Genomic DNA, 25,754 nt, shown 5'->3' with positions numbered 1-25,754 from the left:
GGGGGGGGGGGGGGGAAGGGGGGAGTAATTTGAATTTAGTTTATGTGCCAGTGGAACCCTATTGACATGCAATGTGACATTTAACAACTTTCATTAATAAGAAGAGTTCTTTTGACTCAATAGTTTGACGGGAAGGGTAGTTTTGAGCCGAAATATAGTTTAAGGATAAATACTATTTTAGATAGTTTAAGGATGTTTTTGACCCTTTTTCGTTTAGTCTATGTGGCAGTGGAACCCTATTAGCGTGCAATGTGGCATTCAACAACTTTCATAATAAGGACACTTTTGATCCAATACTTTGACGGAAAGAATAATTTTGAACCGAAATATAATTTAAGGGTAAACATGATCTATTTCAGATAGTTTAAGGATATTATCATTTATACTACAAAAAGAAATAGGAATTAGAGATATAATATCTATGGTTAAACGACAACAACAAAAAAATAGACATCAATTTTATATATATAAGTTATAACATTTAGATTACAACCTCATGGAGTCATGGTACATACTAGTTATTAACTACATATTTTAAAATCAATCCGTACATGATGAAGGACCACAATTCAACTCGTAAATAATACTATAACATTTTATTGCCTTTAAGTGAGGTAAACTTATTGCTTTTATATTTATGGACGGTTTTATTTTAATATATAGTCTATTTTTAGTAGGTATTATTATTATTATTACTATAAATGTTGTTCAATATTCCAAATATTGAATTTAGAGACGTCTCAAACTCTTCCTATACAAGTGCAAGTCCTATTCAATACATATTTTCCTATATTTTTTTTCTCATTGGTATATTTCTTAATTAACTCATTGGTTTACACATAACAAACCATGTTGGTCTATTATAACAACTCGAGTTGTTCGTAGGGATGGATCTAGAGGTTAAATTACGAGTGGAGGCAGAATTGGAATGACATAATTGTTCTTATTATCAACTTTTCATTTTAATTCTAATTTTCCAGATTCGAATCCTGTGAATAAAAAAAAATCTATTTTCCCTTTCTAATGGACTTGATAGACACAAATCTAGATTACTTACAAAGTGAACTCTAGATTTAAAAGAAAAACATCATTGAACCCTAATCTATTTTTAAAAAGGTAAAAATTTCCCTAATCTATTTTTTCTATGAGGAATTACCCTTTTGTCTCTTTATATAGACTATGGACCATATCCATTTATTTGTTATATATATAATATATGCACTACTCAAATTAGTGTGCTTTGTGGTCCTAAATATATGTATATGATTTTATTTTATTTTATTAACATCTACTTATTGGTTGTTCTTGTATCTTCTTTGTTCCTATGGCATTTCATCTTGAGTTTCTCTTTTGTGATTGGTCATTTGTATTTTATTTCACCAAACATAATTTTCTCACTTGTATTTGGTTATAAAAAACAATAAAGATGAAATATGTGTACCAAACAAATATTAATGTAATATGAAAATTACAAACAAAAGAAATTACTTGTATTATTGATAAAATTATAAATTATATGCCCTTTGAGATACATTTAAGGACTTGATTTATTTTTTACACTCTTTTGTTGATAATATCTACATACATAATATCATACTTATTTTTTTTGGTAAAGTAATATCTCGTACATAAAAGACTTTCTGAGTGGAACTAATTGAAAAAAGAATTGATCTTTTTCATTTACTTTTATCCATGCTTGACGAATATGCATGCTTGTAAACACATTATTAAGTCATGTCTTATGGTGTATTATGCAATTTTTTTTGTAAACATAATTCTGTTAAAAAATAATAATCATGAATTCGGTCCTTGTAATTTCACGTTAAGTATGTTTAATGTTAAATTAATTGAGACTTTTACTTTTGGTTTTTCTGATTATGAGTTTCCACGAATTATTACATATCAAATCAATCAATGATCTACATGTTGTACTACATGTATTAACACTATTACTCCATATTTGAGGCTAATATATGTATAAAAATATGAATATCATACATATTTCGATCAAAATTAAAACAGTTGAGATTATATTTGAAAAATATCTATACCCTAAACTCCAGTGAATATGTTATTGTTTTGTACAGAGAGGCCAAAAATACTTGTATTATTTACTCTAATGTTAAGTATATTTATATAAGGTGCATATTATGTGGACGAAAATTAGAATTTCTTAATAATTAAGAACTCAAAGTGTAATTATCCCAAAAAGGAAAAATACAAAAAGATTAACAAAAAACAAATAAAAGAACAAATCAATAATGAATGGAAATTTCCCTTGAAAATGACTAAAATGGAGTATAAGTCTAATAAATTGACTCAAATAATTTTCCTTTTATGATTAAAGCTAATGGGGCGGTTTTATGATCTATCACTTTTAAGTTATGTATTAATCAACTTTTATACAATTGGGACTACTAAAATATATTGTGCTAAGCTGGTTTGATTGCTACCATATATCTAATTTATACCAAAAAATAATTAAAAAAAATGTTTATTACTGATCTGTCATTAGGAGAAAAGGCACTAGATATTTAACACAATAAAGTATCCATATCTAACATGATAATATGAAACTAGTAAAAAATATAGATTTGCGTAACCCCACACTCATATCGTATATACTGACTCAATTTATATTTTTAAATACTTACGTATCTTGCTATTAATTATGAGTTTTTTGTCATATATTAAAGATGATACACTAGATATATCTATTTTCCTACACGATATACTAAAATAGAGAGAGAGACAAATGAGATAATTATGTATTCCAGATATATATGAATCACGCTAAATACATGTGTGTGTATCTGGTATAATTCACATGTATCTGGAATATCAGATACATGAGAGTTGGTGAGCGGGATGGGATGAAAGTGAATGAGATTTCTTATTTATTTTAGATACATGCGAATCCACCAAGATACAATGAATCTAGAACAAAATACACTTAATTTTGACCCATGTATACACAAATACATGTATCTAAACGTGTTTGGACGCACCAAAACATGATAAAATTCATATTACTGCAAACTAAACTGTATCTAAATAATTAACTTCAAAACTAGTGAGTATTTTTTAAAAGTTCCAGTTTTTAAATATAAAAGTAGAAACGATTTATGCAGAAAAAAAATAAAAGATCATATTGATACGCATCGAATTACATTTACATATCGTAACAGCCAACCTTCATTATTATATATTTATAATTACTCATAAATTTTATATTTAAAAAAATTTCCCTATATAACGCATTTTTTTTACATTAATAATATTAATGTATATAATTTTAACTCTATTTAAAAAGAAAAAAGAAAAATGTGATTGGTATGAAATGATAGCGGGAGAAAATTCATGCTTATTTTTTTTTTCCAAATTAATGAAAAAGAAATTAAAAAGAAGACAAAATGATTTTGATTTTCCTTTTTATCTTTTTCTTTTTGGATGATTAATTTTGCAACTAGGTAAACAAGCTTCTGACAATGACAATACATTAAATATACATAGAATTTCATAAATAGTGTTATTAGCGTTTATTTTTATATCTATAAAAAAAAAGTGACGTTTTACTATATTTCAGAATTTAGTATTATGGAGCAAACATTATAATAAATAATTTTTTTTGTAGTAAATATTTTACGATAATAAAATAATTATAAATATATTATATTTACCATGATAATATAATACAAGTTTTATAATAAATATTAGATGTAAATATCGATAATGACTTTAACATTCTCGATGTAATTGTCAATTGAATGTGGACAATTAACATGTTCGTCGTCCATTACTTACATGCTTAGTTCTATAGGTTTGAGGAAACAGGTACAAAAAGCACTTGTGATACGCGTAAACTGGCTCAAACATTATAAAAGAGAAAAAAAAATTCTTTCCTCAAAAAAAAGATAATAATAACATGTGTTATTATCTTCATGATGTCTCAAGTGATGGTGCATTAGGTTTGACATAAAGTCATTTATTATCATTTTGGATAGAATGAATTAAACTCATATTAAAGAAAATATAGATAAATTATTTTTTATTTAAAGAGTGAGTTAAATTTTTTTAAAGAAGATTTAAAATATATACAAAGAAGTGAAAAAAACCATCGTACACACATAATTTTCCTAACCATATACAACTTTTCATTGAAATAATTTGTTAAGAAATTTTAAAATTTTTTATTTTTTCTTGTGACCTTACTCCTATCTCGTAAAAAATTGGTTCAATAGGAACATTTTTTTTCTATTTCTTATTTTCTTGGGCAGCAAATAGAAAGTCAACAAAAGGCAACAGAAATAGAGAAGAGAGTTGTCAATTTTTTAAAGTCAAATACATCATTTTTAAAAATAAAATAATAAAAAAGAATGGGTGTCAAATGTACCGAATTTAATGCATACAGTACAAACTAATAATAAAATCCTGCAATTTTAATTAAAAAAAGAAATGAGATTATATTATTTCTACTATCTTGTCCCACAATGATTGTTTTGTCAATTTTATTCCTTAACCTTGTTTTTCTTGCCATCCTATTTTGAATAAATTTTTCATTATATTTTGAGTCGAGAAAAAAATTATCAAAAATAATTTCTCGATTTCACAAAGAAAACACATAAGTTTGATATGCGTTTATTTTCTTTAGATTTTATTTCTAAGTTTATATTAAATATATTATTATTTTTATATTTTAGTTCAATTGATTTAATTAAAATATAGAGAGTATATTTTTCTTATAATTTTTAAATATATAAATTATTTACAGTTCTTTTTAAACATCAAAAAATATGTGTTTAAATTCTCATCTAAAATTAAATATTGATCCCTATACATACTACACATTTTATCAGTTTCGCTATTACTTCTGAAAATCTCAACGATTATTTAATTACATACTTCCTCGTTAACCTATTTTACACTCTTAAAATAAATTTGAATTTCTTCTTTCATATCTTTTTTTAATTCTCCTCTTTATGTAATTAACTTTTTTTAAAAAAAAAAAAAAATTGATATCCAATCAAAATATACTTTTAAGGAAATGAATGGAATTGTGGAGTTCGGAGTTAAAAGGACAAAAAAAATTGTCAAAAATTTCAAAATAGCATATCAATTTTTTTTTATAACCAAAAGAGCAAAATCGCTCCTGAAGAAGCGATTTCATCTGACAGGTTAAAAATAAGGCAGCGATTTTGTCCAAAAACTTTTTTTCTTATTTCTAATAAAAAATTGCTGCTTACGGCAACGATTTTAAATTTGATTAACTTCTTTTTTCTTACATCGCTGAATAAGCAGTGTTTTTTGGACAGTATACACGATATATTTGAAGCATGAGAAAAATTGAATTATATGAATAATAATAATAAAAAATTGAATTAAAAAAAAAAACTTTAAAAAAGGTAAGATTAGACACATCAAAAGATTTTCCTGTTTTTATTTTTTTATTTTATCAAAATCCCTTGAAGTAAAGTCATCTAACAACAAAACTTTTTAAAAAAAATTCTTAACCAATATCATTGCTGTAGCAACGATTTAATTTTAACATAACTTTTCTTTTATATAAAAATGTTGTTATAGCAGCGATTTTCAAGAGAAAAAAAGCTTTTGGTTAAATATTTTTTGATATTCATTTAGATTTTTTGAAAGAAAAAAATTACCCTTTAAATTTCAAACTCTAAAATTTTTTATCACGAACTCTGAATTTATTGTCAAATATAATGATTAGCACACTACGTACCTTTCTATAGCCACAAGCTGTATTTCTATGGCAATAATCAAAAGTCAACTTTTTCCAAATCGAACTCTCTCTCTATATAAATCATGTTTCTAACAAAAAATGGCGGCCTGATAGCTGGTTAAAGTTATATATGTATTATAATAATATATAAATAAGTTATAAAGAGTGTATTTATTCGTATACTAATTAGTTCACTTTCTATTCTAATACATAAATTTTTTCATAATTTATTTTGATAAATTAAATACCGTATCATAATTTGTTAATTATTGAGGGACTATTTGATAGAACATGTGAAAATAATGTTAAATTATTAGTAACGCTGATATTAGTTACGCTTAATTCTTTTTTTTTCTCTATCTATTGATGCTTAATTCAACTTAAAATATTATTTCCTTCGTTCCATATTATAATTCACCTTGTCTATTTGCATTTGCATTAAGATTAAGAAAAAAAGATAATTTTACCCCTATGCTCTTATTTAATTAGTTGTAGATTTTTAAGGTTAATTAAAATAAATATATTTTCAAGATTAGTTAATTAATTTAGAAGGGTATAATGAATAAAATATGATATTTTATACATAAATTTTATAAAATGATATATATTGTGACTCAATTATTTTTAAAAAGGGGTGACTTATAATATGAGACGGAGATAGAATTTTAATACATTTTTGTGTGACTAGCATTTATGCACGTATGCTAATATTATGTATAACGTCCGACCTATAAGTTTACAGCTGTTTTATTTCCATACATTTTATTCTTATTATATATATATAGTATAATATAACTATTCAAATTGTTAAATTTATCAATTTGACTTACTATTATTTTAGACAATAATCATTTATATTTTGTCTCAATAAATAAAATTCATTACATATTTCTTAATTGTGGGGTCTTTAAGATCATGTCCATGAAGTCATGATTAACTTTATTTTATTATCTCAAATCCTATCAATTGGTCGGTGGCTTTTCTTACAAGTGGCATGTTTTTTTTTCCCCATTTTTAGCTTATTCTTAATTAATCAAAGCTTAATAACTCACCAAATTGATTCAAGGATTTGATTTTTAAAAGGCATAATACATATGTTGGATTTTAAACTTGGATTAAAATTTTAACTTTAACCTCAAATTTTCATAGTGCACAAATAGACACTTTAACTATCCTATCTTTCAATAAATAAACTAGCGATTTTTGGAGCCAAAATGCGTGAAATGCAAACGCTCCCACGTGTATTAGTGAGCCAATCAGTGGCTATCAACTAACTAAATATTTTACATTTCTTTTTTCTTTAAATATCTTACATGTCATTTTGAAACTAAAAAAAATTAAAATTAATTTTAATTAATATAAAAGAGATTCGTTAAGGGTAGAATTGTCATTTCAGTATTTTTTCCCTTTGTGGGCCTCGAAAATTAACCCTCACTCGCGCAGAATGCATGCATTTCACGCATTTTGCCAGGTAGGAATCGCGTATTTATTTATTGAAAGATGGGATAGTTAAAGTGCCTATTTGTGCACTATGAAAGTTTGAGGTCAAAGTTAAAATTTGAAACCAAATTTAGAATCTAATATATGTATTATGCCTTTTTAAAATGTGTCTACTTTTTTAAGTTAGAAGTATGGTATATACATTATCATCCTAAAATCATACTAAATATATTATTAGAAGGCTGAATCAGAATAAGAAACGAATTGAAATTCTTTCGATAAAATTATTTTATACGTACAAAAGTGTGTGTTGGTGGTGGAGAGGAGGATGCAAAGAGTTGGTGATATTTATATTAATGATGAAGTGAGTGAAAATTGAGAAAAATCGAATTTTAATCTAAGTAGAGATAAAATTGCTAGATAATTTTGTCCCATTGGTCATTTGTCTAAATTTCGGTTATCTAATACTTCCTCTATAGTTTTCACTTGTCTAATTTGTATTTTATACTCCTTTAAAAAGTTATTAATTAAGTTATTTTATTAAATTATCTCTATTAATAGTATTTTAAAATTTTAAATTTGTCCTTAGGATGGTTCAGTTGATTTGGAGGGTGGTTATCCAAACGGATGACTCAAGATCGTTCCCCCTTCAATGCCTTCTGAGTCGAGTACCTATAGTGCGGTTTACATTCCTTGTGTGATTTAAAAGCTATTACACAGTCAGAGGTTGAGTCGAGTCTGTCGTATAGTTGAAGGCTAGGGTATTGTACAGTCAGAAGTTATAGCGGTTGCGAGTAAAATTGTTGATTATGTATAAATAATAGATATTAGATATTCTTTGAAAAATTATGACTCTATCACTGATCGTCAGATACCCAAAATTATATTATTCTTTTTTTAAAAAAATAGGAGGATACTAATAAACTGAGGTAGGAGATACTTGCATATGGCAAAGACCCTGTTATAAATTTTCTATATTATTTTTATTTATATATATAAGGGTTGCCACTTGCCAGCCAAGATTTTGGTCACCAACAGTGAATTATGAGCTTAATAAAACAAGTGATTAATTAATCTAACTAGATCCTAATCTTTCTGAATATTCCATTAATTATGTGATTCTTGGACTTAATCACTTGTTGTCTTTCTAGTTTTATGGATTTTTAAATTGAAAAAAAAAAAACATTAGTACAAATCTTCCTTCAGTGTTTTTGTCAATGCCTTATGGTTAGTCCACTAGGCATGGATATATCATTTGAATTTATATAATTAGAACTAAAAAGTTGTTAAAGATTGAAAATGACTTTTCTTATTTTTTCATGCTTTTTTTTTTTTTAATCTTTTTGTGTGTGTTTACTTGAAATTTCAGCAATTTCACCACCTTTGTTTTTAGCTCATAGAAGAACCAATTTTTGGGACCATTAACAAAAAAAATTCCATCTTTTTTTTTTTTAAAAAAAAACACACAAAATGCTAGTTGAGGAAATTGATGTAAATTGATGTATGGTAAGGTTGGCCATAACTTTTTTCTGTCCTGTTCCATTTTGTCATTGTAAGAATCTTCTTTGTAGTTAGTAACAACTTGTTCTTTTATTTGGTTTTCACCTATTATTTCTAATGTCCGTATTGGAAATTGATTAAAATTTGATTAGTAATAAGTTATTTTTTTGTTTTCACACTTTGTGTCTAGTGTTTGTATTGAGATCATACTAAAATTTGACTAATGTCAGGAGGTTTACTCTTTAATAAAGGCAATTTCATAATTAAGGTTTAAATCCGAGATATTAAGGGATCGTTTGGTGGCAGTAATTCATCTCGAGCTTGATAGGATAAGATGAGATTAATTTTATATAGTGTTTAATTGACAATATAAATTCAACCTGAGATTATAATGTTGAATTATATATTACAAAATTAATCTTGAAATTATTTCTGAAATGCTTCACCTTATCTCATAGACGTTGAAATGAATGAATACTTATCGATCCACGACGGTCTTTGTTGGTAAGCAACTTGTTTGTCAAATGGTCTAAGAGAAGGTCCTTAAATACATATGGAAACTCCAACAACACTGGCTAAAAAGTTCCAAGTCTTTTGTGACACATTTTTTTTCTCTCTCTCTTTGGCATTCTTGAAAACATATCATTTACTAGCATTTATTGTTTCTTGAACTTCATTAACTTCTAAAAGTTTCCAACTTTTTATTTCTTGTGCAAATGAAAACAAGAAGAGGAAAAAGATCAGAGGTATTTTTTTAATTTATTTTTAAAAAAATATATTATATGGTATATTTCTTAGTTGTGGTGATATTGAAGAGTGATCTGTTTATTATGATTTTAGGCATTTTGGCCTTCAATTGTGATGAAGAAATGGTTGAATATTCAGCCTAAACTTAATGATTTTAGTGAAGATGAAGTTGATACTGAGACAGAGAGTGAGGATGATGGTATGTTTTTTTATTCTTTCGTAGCCGAGGGTCTATCGGAAACACAGTCTCTTTACTTTTATGAGATAAGGGTAAGACTGTGTATATACATAACAAACTCGAGTTTACTTGTGGGATTATACTGAATATATTTGTCGTTTCTGTTTAAATTTCTTGCTTAGTTGTTTTTTTTTGGAAAAAAATTGTAGTTTGTTCACTTAAAGATGAAAGGGTGCATGAAGATCATTGGCACAGATCACCAGGAAAACCTACTGATTGTCAGCCTCAAACTTCAGGTACTAATTGAAATTCAGTTTTAGGTTTATCCAGGCTAGCTTATGCACGTCTCGACTATTTCATCATTAGTACCCAAATTTTTCATATGATGAGGAGTTAGGATGCAATTTTGACTTTTTAAAAAAAGTAACTAGTGATTTATTTCCATCTACCTGAGCTTTGACGGATAGAGTTACCTGATACCTAGGTAAGTGGGAGGTAGCAGGTAACTGGTGGAATAGTCGAAGCCATACATATATACTCTACTACAATCATGACTTTGGTTGTGTTTGATTTCATGATAATGTCTAAATGTTGAAAAGAAGTTAAGATGCAATTTCGTCTTCAAAAAATACTAGGTGAGTTTTTTCCCATTTGTATAAGCCTTGGTGACCGTAGTTAACCGATACCTATGTAAGCGAGAAGTAGCAGGTAACTAGTGGAATAGTCGAGGCGTACATACACTTAATATGGTTCCATTGTCCCTTAGATATAGCATTTTTTCCCCAATTTTTTCAGTTATTTTCGAAGTTATGTTTGAAAATTTGAATATTTACTCAGGGAAGATTTCAACTAAGTATTCATCGAGACACAGGAGAGGGAAATCAGAAACTCTGAGAGTTCAGTATATTAATACAAAAGAAGTGAGGTTTGGCTTTAAATTCAGTTCGTTTCGATTTGCTTTTTTGTGATATTGGTATATAAGTTATAAGATTTTTTCGTTCCTCGGAGACTTACATATTCCCTAATTTCCCTTCAGAGTTACTATAGGTACTTGGAATGTTGCTGGAAGACTTCCAGATGAGGATCTCGAGATTGATGAGTGGCTTTGTATGAATGAACCAGCTGATATATACATCGTTGGGTATATACTTTTCCATCAATGTTATCCGTTTTAATTGATCCATGTATCGCTCTTCCTCTTTGCCTTTACCGATTGAACTATGAAGTTCATTGTGAATCTATCGCTAAATAGCTCATAGCTAACGAAATCTTGTTTTCTAGCCAAAGATTCTTATGGTGCTAAATCAGTTCAAACTTATAGTGATTTTCTCGTTACAGTTTCCAAGAGGTAGTTCCTCTAAATGCTGGGAATGTACTGGGAGCAGAAAATAGAAGGCCAATTCCAAAATGGGAGACGATCATACGCAGAACGTTAAACAGAAAGACAGTGGAGCCTGAGGCTAAGTTAAAGAGTTACAGTGCTCCACCGTCTCCGGTGTTAAGGACTTCACCTGCAGCTGATATAATTGCTGGTGTGGTAACTACTACTACTACACTAGATATAATGGCAGAGGTGTCGATGGACACCACGTGCTTCACTGAAGATAACATGATCAACCTGAGGAGGAACTTGCAATTAAAGAGAATATATGGCATTGATTGTGATAGTCGATTGGATTGGCCTGAACGTTCACTCGATGCAACACCTCAGGTCCTTTCTTCGACTTTTAAGTTGAGGAGAGTATCGAGCAGCCGTGCACTTGCTTTTAGCAATTATGATGTTGGATTAGATGGTAGCAGGTTAAAAAGAGGGCATCAAAGCACCGAAGATTTGGGATCATTGTGGACGAATCAACAAGAGGAGCCTGAAGTTCTTGATGCTCTTTCTGATGGCTCCGATCAACTTTTTGATGAGGAAAATGATCTCTTCGAGGAATTCACAGGGTTCGAAGATGAAACATCACTTCTAAAACATGCTGTGTATTCACATCCGAGGTATATTCGTATTGTTAGCAAACAGATGGTCGGGATATATGTATCTATTTGGGTGCGTAGGAGGTTGAGAAGGCACATAAACAATTTGCAAGTCTCCCCCGTTGGAGTTGGACTTATGGGGTACATGGGAAACAAGGTACTGCTTCCTCTTTCAAGAACTTCATTGAATCAAACATCAGCATTCACTAGTTGTATAAAGTGAAATGTTGAAGTTAAAAAGGACATATGAACTTTTGAGGGCCTTATACCTGTGTTGCTCGGATTCTCCAAAAATGCTGCCAAACCCATGTCTGATCCTTGAAAAATACACTGTTTTTAGAGGATCCGACACTCATCCGGAGGCACTTTTGGGGAGTTGAGCAACATAGTTTTGTTCCCCCTTATTTTCGTATCTTCTAATCAAAATGGCTATTTGGAAGATCCTTTCTGTGTAATCATATTTTGCTAGTAATTTTGAGTGCTAATCCCTAGTAGATCCTCTTAGTTCACAACCATATATACGATGGCGGAGCTACATGTAATGAAAGAGTTCAATTGAATTCCCTCCGGAAAATTACACCGTGTAAATAGGTATATAATCTGTTGAATGAAAGAGAGCCTCAGAGAAAAGGTAAAGTTATCTCTGTATGACTTATAGGTCACGGGTTCAAGGGTGGAAGCAATATTGATGCTTGCATGAAGATAGACTGTCTATGTCAAGTTTCATTGGGTGCAGCCCTTCCCTGAAACCTGCGTGAACGCGGGATGCTTCATGTCTTGCATTTTCTTGAACCTATTGCTTTACATGAAACATAAAGCTGATACTAGTTTATGGTGCTATGCAGGGATCTGTTTCTGTGAGCATGTCTCTTTTCCAGTCAAGGCTATGCTTTGTTTGTTCACATTTAACTTCTGGCCAAAAGGACAGGGCGGATCAAAGGCGTAACTCTGATGTATACGAAATTATGAGGCGTACACATTTCTCATCTGTATTCGACACTGATGCAGATCAACCACAAACAATTCCATCTCATGAGTAAGTTATACTCCCTCTGTATCAATTTGTTTGTCTGGTTTTGACTTGACGCGGAGGTTAAGGAAGTGATGTAAGACTATTGAATCTTGTGGTCTTAAACTAAAGATATGTAGAATGTAACAAAACGTCATTTAATCTTATGGTCTTAAACATGACATGTGTAGTATCTGATCCTTTTTACATTATTATTTCCCATGCTATGGATGATTTTCGGACTAGTAGATAGAAGTGACGATAACTGCTCAGTGTTTTCTGTTCAACAAGAAATAGCAGAAATATATAGCATGTGTTGAAGTTCTAACAAAGAGTTGTATTTTCTAATTTCAAATGAGATATGCAGTATCTGTACACAGAATTTATACGCCATCCTTTAATGTAAACAGTCAGATATTCTGGTTCGGGGATTTGAATTATCGAATCAATATGTTGGATGCTGAGGTGCGGAAGCTAGTCACCAGAAAACAATGGGATGAACTTCTCAACAACGACGAGGTAAGACTCATCACTAACTCTACATGTCAAACATGATATGGTAATTAGAAACGGAAGTAATCACCCGCTATAACCGGTTTAAATTGCACCAGATGTATAAAATTTGTTTGTGTTGTTAATGTATATAACTTAAGCTCTAATCGTATTCATCACATTGGCAGTTAATCAAAGAACTTCGAAATGGACATGTCTTTGCCGGTTGGAGGGAAGGGGCGATTAACTTTGCACCAACATACAAGTATGAGATCAATACAGATAGATATGTCGGGGAGATTCCAAGAGAAGGGGAGAAGAAGAGATCGCCGGCTTGGTAAGTGACATTTCTCTTAAATGAACAAATTTCAAAATCTTGGAATCGAACAAGACATTGTCACGACTCACGATATTTTGATAGGATTTAACTTACATACACAGACATTATAGAGGCTCTTTACACTATCAGTGTATTTTAACCTGATGTAGCATGTTGCTGGTCTTATTTATCATGTTACTAATCCCACTTATTATGGTCGATCACGTATAGTTATTTTTATATATCCATAGAGTGTACTGACAGTGCATAGAAGTTAAATTCGTTCAGAGTAGACGTTGAAATGAGTATTTCCTAATATCGTGCAGGTGTGACCGTATACTATGGTTAGGGAAAGGTATAAAACAGCTCTTTTACAAGCGAGCCGAGTTAAGACTATCTGATCACAAGCCTGTAAGCTCAATGTTCTCGGTAGAAGTTGAAATATTCGATCACAGAAAGCTCCAGAGAGTCCTGAATGTTAACACCGCCGCTATACATCCAGAGATCCTGCTAAATATTGAAGAGTAAGAGTTAAGCTTTTTCAGATAAGTTTTAATTTTTATCAAGAATGACAAGTAAGTGAGTCGGTATTAATAATGCGAAGATTTTAGTGTTTACAGTTAGGAATCTGAAATGAAGCATCGTGTATTTGTGTACATATGTATTTCAAGGTAGAGGCGAAATCCAAGACCTAGAGTCAGTGGATTCTGAATGTGTTGGACTTCAAAGATGATAAGACACGAGTTCGAGAAATCATTTGGTGTTTTCAGTTAGGAATCAGAAATGAAGCACCATGTACATATGTACTTTAAGACAAAGGTTAATCCAGGATCTAGAGTCAGTAGATTCAAAATGTTATATATGACGGACAAGCCTGTAAGGTCTTCAAAATCCTGTTATTTTGAAAGGAGATACAACACGAGACCAAATTCGTGTCTTTCAGAGATTCAACATATACATATACATAGTTGAGCAGTGCAGATTTTGAACTACAGAATCTCATGCTTTAATGTTTTGTTATAAAAAAAAAATAGAATTTTGAGGGAATTTTCCCTTGTGTAAATTTTGTGCTTCCCAAGTTTTTTGTTGTATGGATTTGTAAATTATGAAATTACTTCTTTGATACACATTTCAAAGTTTGCTTTTAGAGTAGATATAATTTATATAATGTTCTTTTGTTTAACTCATGAAATAAAGGCTTATTGGTATTGTTCAATCTAGATTTTTATGTTTATTTGAGCTGAATATCTATGAGAAACAACTTTTCTACATTCACAATTCACAAGGTAGAAGTAAGACGTATACATAATATCCTTTTCAGATCACGCTATGAATTGCACTGAGTATGTACTTGTTGTAATTTATAGATTTGTTATGTGGAAAAGAAAAGGGAACAATTTTTGAATTCGAGAAACAAAAAAGTGAATAAAAAGCGGAAAATTTATTTCAATGTTGAATAAGTTTTTGAGTCGGGAATCAGTTTTTTAGCCTATCTAATATTCAACTAAGTATACTTAACCTTTAATTACTTGAAATGTTCACTTTTAATCTTTTTGCTAGTAAATAATCATAATTTTATTGAAGTATTAACCGTTTAACCATTTAATTATCCATATATTATGTTACAATTATATAGTTACTTCTAAAAAATAAAGTCTAAATACAACACAATTCCAATATTGAAGGACCAAAATAAAATTTTTTAGTTAGTTGAAAAGTAAATATGTTAAATTATGTTTTATAGGGACCAAAATTTGAATTTACCCAAAAGTGAGCAACCAAGAGTGCTATTATCCTAAACTTTCTTATATTACTCCTATATAATGATAAACACAGAAACTAATTTCCCGCAAAATATTTTCACGCTAAATCACCCTACTGGAACGTACGTTTTCAGATCTGAGGCGTCGGATCACCTCCGTCGATTTGTTATTTACCGATTTTATGCCGCCGGAAACGATTGTTTCCATACCAAATTGTGGCCGTTAAACTCCTTCGAGCAAATCGACGAATGTGTAAAATCTGTAAGTCGTTCTATTATCAACTACTATCGTCTTTTCATTTGATTTGTACATTTTCGTTTATTGATAGCCAATTTGATTAACTGTTGAACGGAGTGGAACGTAGATAAGTTTCATATTTTTCAGAAATTGATGTAATGTTGCATTTCTCGTTATTTGTATGGTGAGTGAAATGCATTTTTGAAAAATTTGGTTAAATTTTTCCCTAATTTGAACCTGTAACATGTGTAAGTCGTTCTATTAGTAGATACTATCGTCTTCTTGTTTGATTGCTACATTTTTTGTTTATTGATAGGTAATTTGATTGACTGTTGAGCGGAGCGGAACTTAGATAAGTTTCATATTTTTTCGAACAATGAAGTAATATTAGATGTATTTCTCGATATTAATATGCTGAGTAAAATGCATTAATCAAAATTTTGGTTGAACTTTCCCTAATTTGAAACCGGAAATCGAAAAGAGGTCAGCATTTTGGGACAAAGGATTGTTTGATGCTTATTTTTGATATCTCATTTGATTGGTAATTTTTCGGTTTATTGAGAGTCAATTTGATTAACTGTTGAGCGAAGCGGAACATAGATGCTTTTTGTATGTTCAGAATCGCAGTTGTATGAGCTGCACTTCTCCATATCAATATGGTGAGGATAATGCATTTCCAAAAATTTGGTTAAACTTCCCCCTAATTTGAATCACAGAAATAAAAAAGAGCTAAGCATTTTGAGATAAAGGATATTTGATGCTTAGTGTTCATAGCTCGTTTGATTGATAATTTTTTGGTTTGTTGAAAGTCAATTTGATTAACTGTTGAGCAAAGAGGAACATAGATTCATTTCATATTTTCATAAATTAAAGTAGTAAAGTTGCATTTCTCCATATCAATTTGGTGAAGAAAAAGCATTTTAAGAATCTACTCAGCATATATAAGTTTGTAAGGTCCAAAGCTGATTTGTGCCATAACCGTTATTTAAGTAGAAATCATGATGTGTAGTTCGCATCTAGGCTATAGTTTGTAATTCTTTCTTACATGCAGTAGTTTTAAAGCTCAATTTATTATGATGGAATAAAGAAGTTCCTCACATGTGGTTTATTATTTTTTGAAGTTACCTGTGAATGAAAGATGGCAGTTAGATATCTTTGTGTTGCATTTTCAGTTCAGATTTCACCATGTCTAGTCATCATCATCTCAGTTCCTTCTGGATTTTCTAGGTTTACTACACCTTAGGAACAAGTACATCATTATCGCGGAAAAACTAAGGAATGGATTTTTTTTTGTAAGTTTCTAGTGTTGTGTTTCTTTTCTCGGAATTTGATTCTTTTTTATGACCTTAATCCCTCTTTGGATAGTCATATTTTACAACTAGTAAATGATGAACTTATGTTCTTCATGGAACTAATTTTGTGAGGACTGAGGAGAACACTTCGAGCACTGAATAGCATGTGAAATTAATGAGATCTTTTAATACATGGAGTTTTGGAGGTACAGCAGTACTTTTTAACAGTTTCTTGGATACAGGATAAACCAATCCAATTTACATATCAATCCAAAATGCTTGTCAATTTTTAGAACTAATTTGACAGAACCAACAAATGTAGCAACAACGAGAAACGATGGACCTAGAAATTAAGACTAGTGCAGCTCCCTGGAGAATTCCGCAGAGCTGGGCATGTTGAATTGATTGAGTTGGAGCACTGGAGTGGGAGGAAATCCAATTACCAATCATAAACTCTACACAAACGATGTTGTGGTGACTGCGCGTCTTCCTCTTATTCATATGGTTTTGGCAAAACATGCCTAAGGTATGATCCATATCAGGTATGTTAGACTTCACACTTGTCCTCTTCTTCATGTTCCTGAATCTTTTCGCTATGCTTGATATTTTTGTACCACTTAGCACATGCAATATATGCAACCAAATCTATTAGTGTCAAACCAGCTAATAGAAAATAGAATCTATCTAAATGACCTTTGTTAAGGTTTCCCGGTATCCATCCAGGCATGTTATCAGTTGCTGATATTTTCATCACTATGCTCACGAGAAAACTACTTACGTAGTTCCCCAATGATATTGATGTCATGCATAGTGCACTTCCAAAGCTTTTAAGTCCATCAGGTGCTTGCGCGTTGAAGAATTCTAGTTGAGCTACATACATGAATACTTCTGAAGCTCCTATAAAAGCATATTGTGGGACTTGCCAGAAGATGTTAAGAGAGCTTGAGCCTTCACAGTGTTTGCAGTCATTACTAGCATACTTAAGCCTGTAGCACTCCACAATTCCCGATGAAAGCATAGCCATCACTGCTATGACCAGTCCAATACCCATCCGCTGAAGTTCAGTTAGCCCTGCATCATCATCCTTACACTTCTTAAACCTTTTGACTAGTGGATTAAGAACTCTGCGGTTGAGAAATATGACGCCTGCTACACTAAGGATGTCAAAGGTAGACATGCTTGCTGCTGGAATCCTGAAGTTTGCTATTGTAGTTTTCATGGCATCACCTTGCTCGACAAAGAGCGAGGCCATCTGCGTGAAAACTACAGAGTAGATAATGGTACATAGCCAAATTGGTAGCAACCTCAAAATGCATTTAACTTCCTCAACTTGTGAAATAGGGCAGAGACGCCATGGGTTGTGATCACCCTGCTTCTGGCTCTCAAGTTCCTTTGATGTCACCACAGCTGCTCTGTCCAAGAATCTGCCAGTAGAAAAATCCAGTTTAGTGCATTATAGAATGCTAATTAGATGTCCGCGACTTAAGCTCAAAGTGATTATGACTTTGTCAATGGTTGAAATGACAAAGTCGAGTCACAAATATGGTGCATTTCTACTTACTTGAAACCATGGGTGTGTAGCATTTTTCTACCACCAGTTGTGTCATCGTCGTCTTCCCCTTGGTAGAAGTCGTCTTCATTTTCCGGTGTCTCCACTTTACCTTTCTTTGTTGCTGCAACTAAAACTTGACCAAACCTGGAAAGAGGATTTCCACTAGACTTGAAGTGTCTGTACCTAGCAGTGCCTCCAAGAAAGAGCATCAATGCTGCAAAGGCAGACGCTGCTGATGCCCAAAATCCTAGAGCCCACATTCCTTCATCTTCAAAGTAGTCCAGAATGGTGTTGGAGAAGAGTGATCCAAGGTTCATGAACAGATAGAAGTAGCTGAAGAAGGCTACTTTAGATGAACACTCCCCCGGATGCTGCTCGTCGAACTGATCAGCCCCAAAGGTAGCAATATTTGGCTGATAACCACCATATCCTAGGGCAATCATGTACACTGAGACATAGAATAGACCAACCTCCATGGTTGAATGTTCTCCACATAGAGTTGTTCGATTCCCACAACCTTTAGGTTTGAGCAAGTAAAGTTGTGATGCTAGTGCTAGTAATGACAAGCCCTGTCAATCAAGTTTTAAACTAGTAAGAGCAAGATTAAGGACTCTTGTTAATCAACACTAGATAACCAAAAAACATTAGGTGACTACTTCTCATTTGCTCAACACTTAGCGTTCAAGGTTATGTGAGAAAAAAAATAGGAATAGCATTTGTGCAAAGTTTATGTGCTAGTGTGTTTAAAGTTGTTTTTCAATATCTAGTACTCGAGGAGTGACCTAGTGGTTAATGAAGTGGTTTGAGAATAATGTCGTTGTAGGTTCAAATCTCAATGAAGATAAAATTACTAGGTGATTTCTTTCTATCTTTCAAGCCTTGGTGGATAGTGTTATCTGGTATACCATGATTATAAAAAAGTGGTTTTCAATATCTAGGGAAGTATGATGGGAGGTAGTGGATACTTACAGTTACATAGATGACTTGGAAAATGGCACAAGTTTTGAATCTTCCCCAATAAGAATCACTTAAAAAAGCACCAACAAGGGAGCAAATGTATACTGTGCCAGTCCATTTGCTCACACTATTAGCAGCATCAGCATTGTTTTCTTTCAGCACCCTTGTGAGGAACAAGACCAAATTTACTCCAACTCCAAAAAATGCCAGAGTTGCTAAAGCTTGATTCACTACATAATCAATATGGAAACTAGATGTCAATTAAAGAAGAAGTGACACATTGATATCGCGTCTCAAAATAAGTATTACTCTACTAAAAATTCATGTCAATTAAGAAATTAATAAATACAAGATTACAGTTTACAAAACTACCCCTCATTAATAAATCTCTATTAAAAATTGAAACACTACTATTAAGAATATAAGAGTCTAAAGATTTAGTTGCAAAGACATACTAATTTTTCTAGATCATTTATTATCAAGGATAAAAATAATGGAAAAAATTAACACCTTAGTTATTGAATTGATAATTTGAAAGTTATTAATATAAAGAAATATTTATCGTATATGTAATTATTAAAAGGGTGCAGCAACCTAATTCGGTCATTATCAGCATCATATAATCGACCAATGTTTTAAATAAATATACATTGTATGTATATGAGAAGGCAAAAAAGTCTAGGATAAGTGATAGTCCAGATCACATAATAAAGTGACCCACCCACCCACCAAGATCAAGAATATAGTTTTGTCATCAAGGATGACGTTTCTAACCCCACCACATCTCCTTTTCAGACCTGTTTGATCATAAGAATTTTTTTTTCTTCAAAATTATAGTTTTATTTTAAAATCAATATTTGATCATAAAATTTCAAATACATCTTGAAGTTGTATTTAAAATTTGAAAAACACTCAAAATTGGATTTTCATTTTTTTCTCTTTACAATTACCTTAGGTATTTTTTTAAAATTATATTTCAATTTTTTTAATGAAAGTACGTTTGATTTTAAAAATTTATTAATCAATCACAACTCTAAATTGAACTCTAATATTTAAAAAATTAAAAAATGATTTTTTCTGTTATTTTCATGGCCTAACATTTTGCTAAGTATGTGTCAATGATGTCATTTCCAAATAGTGCATGCTTTTCTTGTCACTTCACTATCCCATTTTTTGCCTTCCACACGAATTATTATTCACAAATCCCTATTGAAAATCTTTTTTTCCCATTTGGTTGATAGCGCAGGTTCGAAATTTAGATGAATAATAAATATTTTTTTAAAAAAAAATTATTTATTTAAATATTAAACTCTTGTATATTGCGGAGATCGAATACATGGCTGGCGTGTGCTTACTCTTCCTATCACAAGTTATCTTCTTGTATATGGATAAAACTTATGAACCTTTTTTTTCTTTTTCTGTATAACCAACAAATTAGATTCTTTAGGGTTACTAATGCGTTGTTCAAAACATAGATACATAATAACTTTATAATTTTTTTTTTCCAATATCAAATTATAATCTACTATAAATTTAAATTCATGATCATGTCTAATCCACGTATCACGTGTTATCCTCTCACATTCAAATAAAACACTATGGGCGAAAAAAGTGTACTATCTAATAGGCCAAGTAAATTTGACACACGTCTTTAGTTTTATTGTAAAGTGTTAGGCTTTTGGTCTTTTCATACTCGTCATTTTCTAGCTTCCAGACATATGATAGCTGGCTTCAGTTACTCTAGAATTTTCATTATATTTTTTAATTTTTTTTTCACCCCACAGAGAAAATATATAAGTACAAAAAAAAGAAAAGATCTGAATAAGCAGAGAATTGCATATTTGTTAGTATTCATCATAAATAATAAAAATCTGTTCTAACTTAATTTCGAAAAGTTGCGAAAATCCTATAAACAACTATAACTTATGTGAGATTTTAACATGCCCTATATCTTTTAGATTGCACACTTTGTGCGTGAACTAATATAACATGAGCAATTAAAGTCTGGATCAAGTTTAAATATTGCATCTTAAACTCAAAGTAGTAAAAGATTATTTAAAATAAATAAACTTAATTAGTTGTAGTGGATGATGATAGTATATACCATGCATATACATGATATAATAATTTTTAATGTTGATATATAACTTTTTTTTTTAAAAAAAAAGATAAGCAGATGCAGATATCACTACTACTTTATGTCCTTTTCTTCCTTTTATTTTTCTTTTAAAAAACTATATTTTTTAGTAATATGGTTAATATATTTTTAAAAAGAAAAGCTTACATAGTATCATAATTCCAGCCACCCATTTCCCACTTCTTTCTCTAATTGCTGGATTTCCTTTCAAATCAACACTTCCATCCTTGGTGCACTCTACATCTTCCCCTTTCAGTTTCACCTGATTTTCATAAATAAAAAAAGTTAGTGTAAAAATAATTTTTACTATATATTATCAGGTAAACCTAAAAGATGCTTATGAATAATTACTTATAAAATAAGATATTAATAACTTGAAAAATAAAGCAGATTGCCTATAGCTTAGTGTGCAATTTAAATTCTTTGTCAGTGTATATAAGTTAAATTCATTGTTATACAATTCTTTGCATGAGAATTTACAACCTTGATAAAATGGATGGATATATTGCACATCATCTAAGTAACCTTAAAAGTCTTAAAGAATCAAAGTTTGAAAAATGATAGACACAACTAGGGAAAACAAGTTCATAGCATATTTTCGATAATCTATCGTTAATCCATTGTTTGATAGGATTATCAAATAATTTGTTTTTTTAGCTACAAAATTAATCGATCGATCATTAATTTCTGTTTTTTTTTTTCTTAGTGACTGTAATCTTTATGAAGATGTTCAAGAGAAAGAAAATGAAGAGAGATAGTGTAGATGTTGAATACTACTAACCTCTTTGGAGAGTTCCAAGCAAGCCATTGACATAATGACCCAAAGGTTTTGCTTAATTAATTAAAAGATTTGGTATACTAGTGAGTTTTCTCAATGGTGGAAGATGGGAGAAGAAACCAAGAAAGAAAAGAGTTTGTGAGTAAATTGCAAGTGAATGAAACTATATATAGAAGTTAGTGAGAGTTAAGTGGGCGGTAGAGGCAAAATGATTTTTAATATTAGGAAGAAAAAGGAAGAAGAAAGAATTAATAGGTACAAGACCATTTTGTTTTAATTAAGTTGATATTTTTGGACGTAAGCAAATGGGATATGAGAGGGTAGCTTACTTTTTGTTTGTTATCCAACACATCAAACAAATTACCTAATATTGAGTGTCACCAATCTACTCATCTCATGTTCGAATTCTGAATAATATTATCTTTGATAAAGATTGTTTAATAAGACTTTTCAATATTATTTTATATTAATCAAATTTCAAAATACGTATCAAACATTAGATGAAAAAACTAATAATATTGGGTCACCCTAAATATTGTGTTGAAATAATCGTGCTTGTCGAGTCTTAATAAGAGTTCTTGATTTCAAGCTTTGGATATGAACGTACTTTTGATGGGGAGTGATTTAGTAGGACGCTTTGGTGCGAATTAAATTTGACAATTAGTCGAGCAATGAAAAATTATAAAAAGACGAATGTGTAGGGGTCCCATATATTTGAATGTCATTTGGTGTTCTTTCAATTGGTTGAGTTGAGTTGAATCGACACATCAAACACTTTAGTGTGAAGCTCTGTTGAATGATTTTGAAGGCCTGTGATACAAAGTTGGACAGAGATTTTGATTGACACTTTTATGAACCTTATTTGCTTTACCTAAATTATTATTATTTAATTCCTTTTATCAAATGTTTAGTTATTACTTAATGTTTAAGATGATAAGCATATAGTAATTGATTATCAAGATTCAAGAGTACATCTCAATTATATTAAATATGGTGAGTACTTGTTTCTTCATTAAAGGAGTAGGACTGTTGCAACTTCTTTTAGCAAAAAAAAGAGAGAAGGTTCTATGGTGTTTAAAGAATTTACATAATCACGTCATTTTTTTTCTTAAGAAGAGAATCATGTGGTCTTTATTCTTTGAGCGCACACTGGGTCAACTCTTACTTCTATTTTTTTTGTAATTTTTGTGCAATAGCTCGTATTGCATTGCACAAGACTAGTTCTGTGCGATGAGCTCAATCTAGAACAACGAGGCCGACCCTCACAATTGGGATTTTAAACTTGAGATCTCTGTTGGGAAGTCTCAAGCCAAACCATCTAAGCCATCAGGAAGGGACTATAATCATATCTTTTACAAAGTAATAGTTACAAATAATTTTTTTATTTAAAAATTAATTAGTATCCTGATAAAAATACTCACTAAGCTGCTGTCACAAGTTAAACTATATTTCCATTGTAAAAAAACTAGTTACACTATTTTGTGCATATAATAACTTAACTAGAGTATTTCCTTATCAAAATTATAAATGTATTGATTAATTATGCCAAAGCAATTGATGCCTCAACTTGATTTTGTTTTTAATCTACTCTTGGGTATTTGATAACTCAACAAATTTAAATTCACATTGCATATATAGAACTCATCAAAGAGGAAAATGTCTACTACCAAAATATAATAATTATATTTTCAAAACTCGAACTCAAACTTAAACTCAAGAATCTGTCACCATTCTAGTATGGTGAACCACGCATTCTTGAAGTGAAGAATTCTCACATATCCCTATATATTTTTAGGCAATAGTAAGTAATGCCTTTTACAAGTTTTTATCTTTGAGTTGTCAAAATATCTTCCCACAAATTTCAATAAGCCAAAAATAGTCCCCTCCACTCAGTTTAAGTCAAATAACAATGAGTTATTAGTACTATTGTTTTAGCCACACAAATATATGGCTATTTTGAACTTGAATATCTAGGAAAAAATAAGAACATTTGATGGATGCAAGGAGAATCTTTTTAAACACTCGTAAAAAAGTCTTATATCTTGAAATTAATCTATTAAGTTGATGATACAATCAAATAGCCATTTCAATAGTATTCAAGCCAGATTATGCATGTCTCAACTACTTTATTAGATATTTGCTACATACTACCCACTAGTAGAGGTAGCGAGTAAAAATACCCTACATTAGACGGATAGAAAAAAAACCACCTTAATATTTTAAATGTTGTTGGTTTTAATTATAGTACCAATTAACATCATTTTTCACTAGATAATGACATAACAATAAAAAGGAACTTCCCATGAAGATATCCATCAATTATTCATAAATTTACTAGGTTTCATAAGTATCAATTTTTTGATTATATAAGGTGGTTCACCCTTTCCTTAATATATTGACCATGTGTGGATATGATGGAAAATTGTGGCAAATTAATTTTCTTATTTATTGTTTCCCCAACATATGCACTATACAGAGAGACAAAAAACAAGATATGGTGGAAAAGTTAGGTAGTACGTAGTAGTATAGCAATTCAGAAGAAAAAAATGTTTAAATTAGGGTTATTTTTTTTTGGCAAAAGTACAGTGATAACTTGACTTTTAACAGCTGGATCCTATATTCATTGTGTCAAACATTCCAAACCTATTTGGATGGTTGGAAATATTGCAAATGTTTTTTGTATTTTTAATTTTTTGATCATCGAAAACAATCTTCACTGACAGAAGAATCTCTTCACAGGAACCTTCACTACGATATAAATCAATAGTGAATTTATGAAGGCTTCGATTATAGTGCGGAATAGACTAATTATCATACTACTATATTAGAGTAGATTCATAGTTAGAATTTAAATTCTGAAACACAATATTATAAAATTATGTTATTTAAACGATAGTTATAAATAACTCTATGTCATATAACAATATTGATTAATAACCTATTTAAAAGATAGTTATAAATAACTCTGTCATATAACAATATTGGTTAGTGACCTATTTAAAAGATATTTATAAATAACTCTTATGCCATATAACAATGTTGATTATAACCTAAAATAAATACTCCATATATGATAGTTATATAAATAACTCTTATGCCATATAACAATATTGATAACCTAAAATAAATCTCCATACCTGTATGTGTGATCTATATGTGGCTTTTCCAGTCTCGAATGGTTACCAAGAATAAGTTTTAATTAAACATAGTTGTGGAAAAGCTGGCACTAAAACTTTTGCTCTAACAAGTGGAGATAAGTTAAATAATAAGTTATAATATATAGTTTGGTAAAAGGTGAACGAGAGATATATAAGAAGCAAATCTTCTAAATATGTCAGGCAAATAATTAAATTTGCGTGCTTCGTGAAAAACACTTTCCTTCTGATAGACCGATAAGATCATACCACGGAGGTAATCTATAATAATATATATTTTTTAAAAATAAATTTAATATGGTAACCTAAAAATAACTTGATAACTTGTTATAATTAATTTAATGTATCAATTTCATTAAAAAAAAATAACAACAACAAATTATACGCGTGTGATTAATTAGTAAAAAAATTGTTTACTTTTGGACTGAATTTGAAAGGATAGAAAAACAATTATGGTGGAACGAAGGGAGTGATGATATTTATA

The 25,754-nt window shown here is 30.4% G+C and overlaps 2 protein-coding genes and 1 long non-coding RNA gene across 6 annotated transcripts; 2 read left to right on the top strand and 1 right to left on the bottom strand.

Annotated features, from left to right (window-relative positions):
- Positions 1-9,242: 9,242 nt before the first annotated feature.
- Positions 9,243-14,526, top strand: LOC107028804 (type I inositol polyphosphate 5-phosphatase 2-like). Of its 3 annotated transcripts, none has more exons than XM_015230008.2 (11): positions 9,243-9,426; positions 9,521-9,626; positions 9,815-9,901; positions 10,443-10,530; positions 10,642-10,746; positions 10,944-11,736; positions 12,425-12,615; positions 12,999-13,107; positions 13,269-13,417; positions 13,726-13,923; positions 14,071-14,526. In XM_015230008.2, the coding sequence occupies exons 1-11, from the start codon at positions 9,397-9,399 to the stop codon at positions 14,072-14,074; spliced, it is 1,860 nt and encodes a 619-aa protein (XP_015085494.1). In that variant the 5' UTR covers positions 9,243-9,396; the 3' UTR covers positions 14,075-14,526. The 3 variants fall into 3 exon arrangements, with proteins under 3 accessions (XP_015085494.1, XP_015085493.1, XP_015085492.1); XM_015230007.2 differs by having other exon boundaries at positions 14,020-14,526; XM_015230006.2 differs by having other exon boundaries at positions 14,011-14,526.
- Positions 14,527-15,254: 728 nt separating this feature from the next.
- LOC114078352 lies at positions 15,255-24,935 on the top strand. 2 transcript variants are annotated; one of them, XR_003579987.1, is made up of 4 exons: positions 15,255-15,423; positions 16,627-16,691; positions 16,824-17,233; positions 24,855-24,935. It is a non-coding gene; the product is annotated as an uncharacterized LOC114078352 (long non-coding RNA). The 2 variants fall into 2 exon arrangements; XR_003579986.1 differs by lacking the exon at positions 24,855-24,935 and adding an exon at positions 22,044-23,037.
- On the bottom strand, positions 16,839-22,257 carry LOC107028805 (protein NRT1/ PTR FAMILY 7.3-like). The gene is made up of 5 exons (XM_015230009.2): positions 22,119-22,257; positions 21,485-21,599; positions 19,213-19,430; positions 18,253-18,812; positions 16,839-18,115 (listed from the first exon to the last, which is right to left on the bottom strand). Exons 1-5 carry the CDS (start codon positions 22,149-22,151, stop codon positions 17,239-17,241), a joined length of 1,803 nt encoding a protein of 600 aa, XP_015085495.1. The 5' UTR covers positions 22,152-22,257; the 3' UTR covers positions 16,839-17,238.
- Positions 24,936-25,754: the final 819 nt, after the last annotated feature.

The sequence above is a fragment of the Solanum pennellii genome, chromosome 8 (genome assembly GCF_001406875.1).
Source record: "Solanum pennellii chromosome 8, SPENNV200".
Classification (NCBI taxonomy): domain Eukaryota; kingdom Viridiplantae; phylum Streptophyta; class Magnoliopsida; order Solanales; family Solanaceae; genus Solanum; species Solanum pennellii.
The sequence above is the reverse complement of the archived record's forward strand: the minus strand, read 5'-3'. Positions and strand labels throughout refer to the sequence as shown.

What these genes read in the sequence shown, in the direction of transcription:
- LOC107028804 (XM_015230006.2), top strand. Translation starts at nt 9,397, where the DNA reads ATGAAAACAAGAAGAGGAAAAAGATCAGAG. An exon ending in GAAGAGGAAAAAGATCAGAG is followed by an intron (nt 9,427 to 9,520) that starts GTATTTTTTTAA and finishes TTATGATTTTAG; the next exon opens with GCATTTTGGCCTTCAATTGT. An exon ending in TGGGGTACATGGGAAACAAG is followed by an intron (nt 11,737 to 12,424) that starts GTACTGCTTCCT and finishes GGTGCTATGCAG; the next exon opens with GGATCTGTTTCTGTGAGCAT.
- LOC107028805 (XM_015230009.2), bottom strand. Translation starts at nt 22,151, where the DNA reads ATGTCAATGGCTTGCTTGGAACTCTCCAAAGAG. An exon ending in GCTTGGAACTCTCCAAAGAG is followed by an intron (nt 21,600 to 22,118) that starts GTTAGTAGTATT and finishes TATGAAAATCAG; the next exon opens with GTGAAACTGAAAGGGGAAGA. An exon ending in TCCAAGTCATCTATGTAACT is followed by an intron (nt 18,813 to 19,212) that starts GTAAGTATCCAC and finishes CTTGATTGACAG; the next exon opens with GGCTTGTCATTACTAGCACT.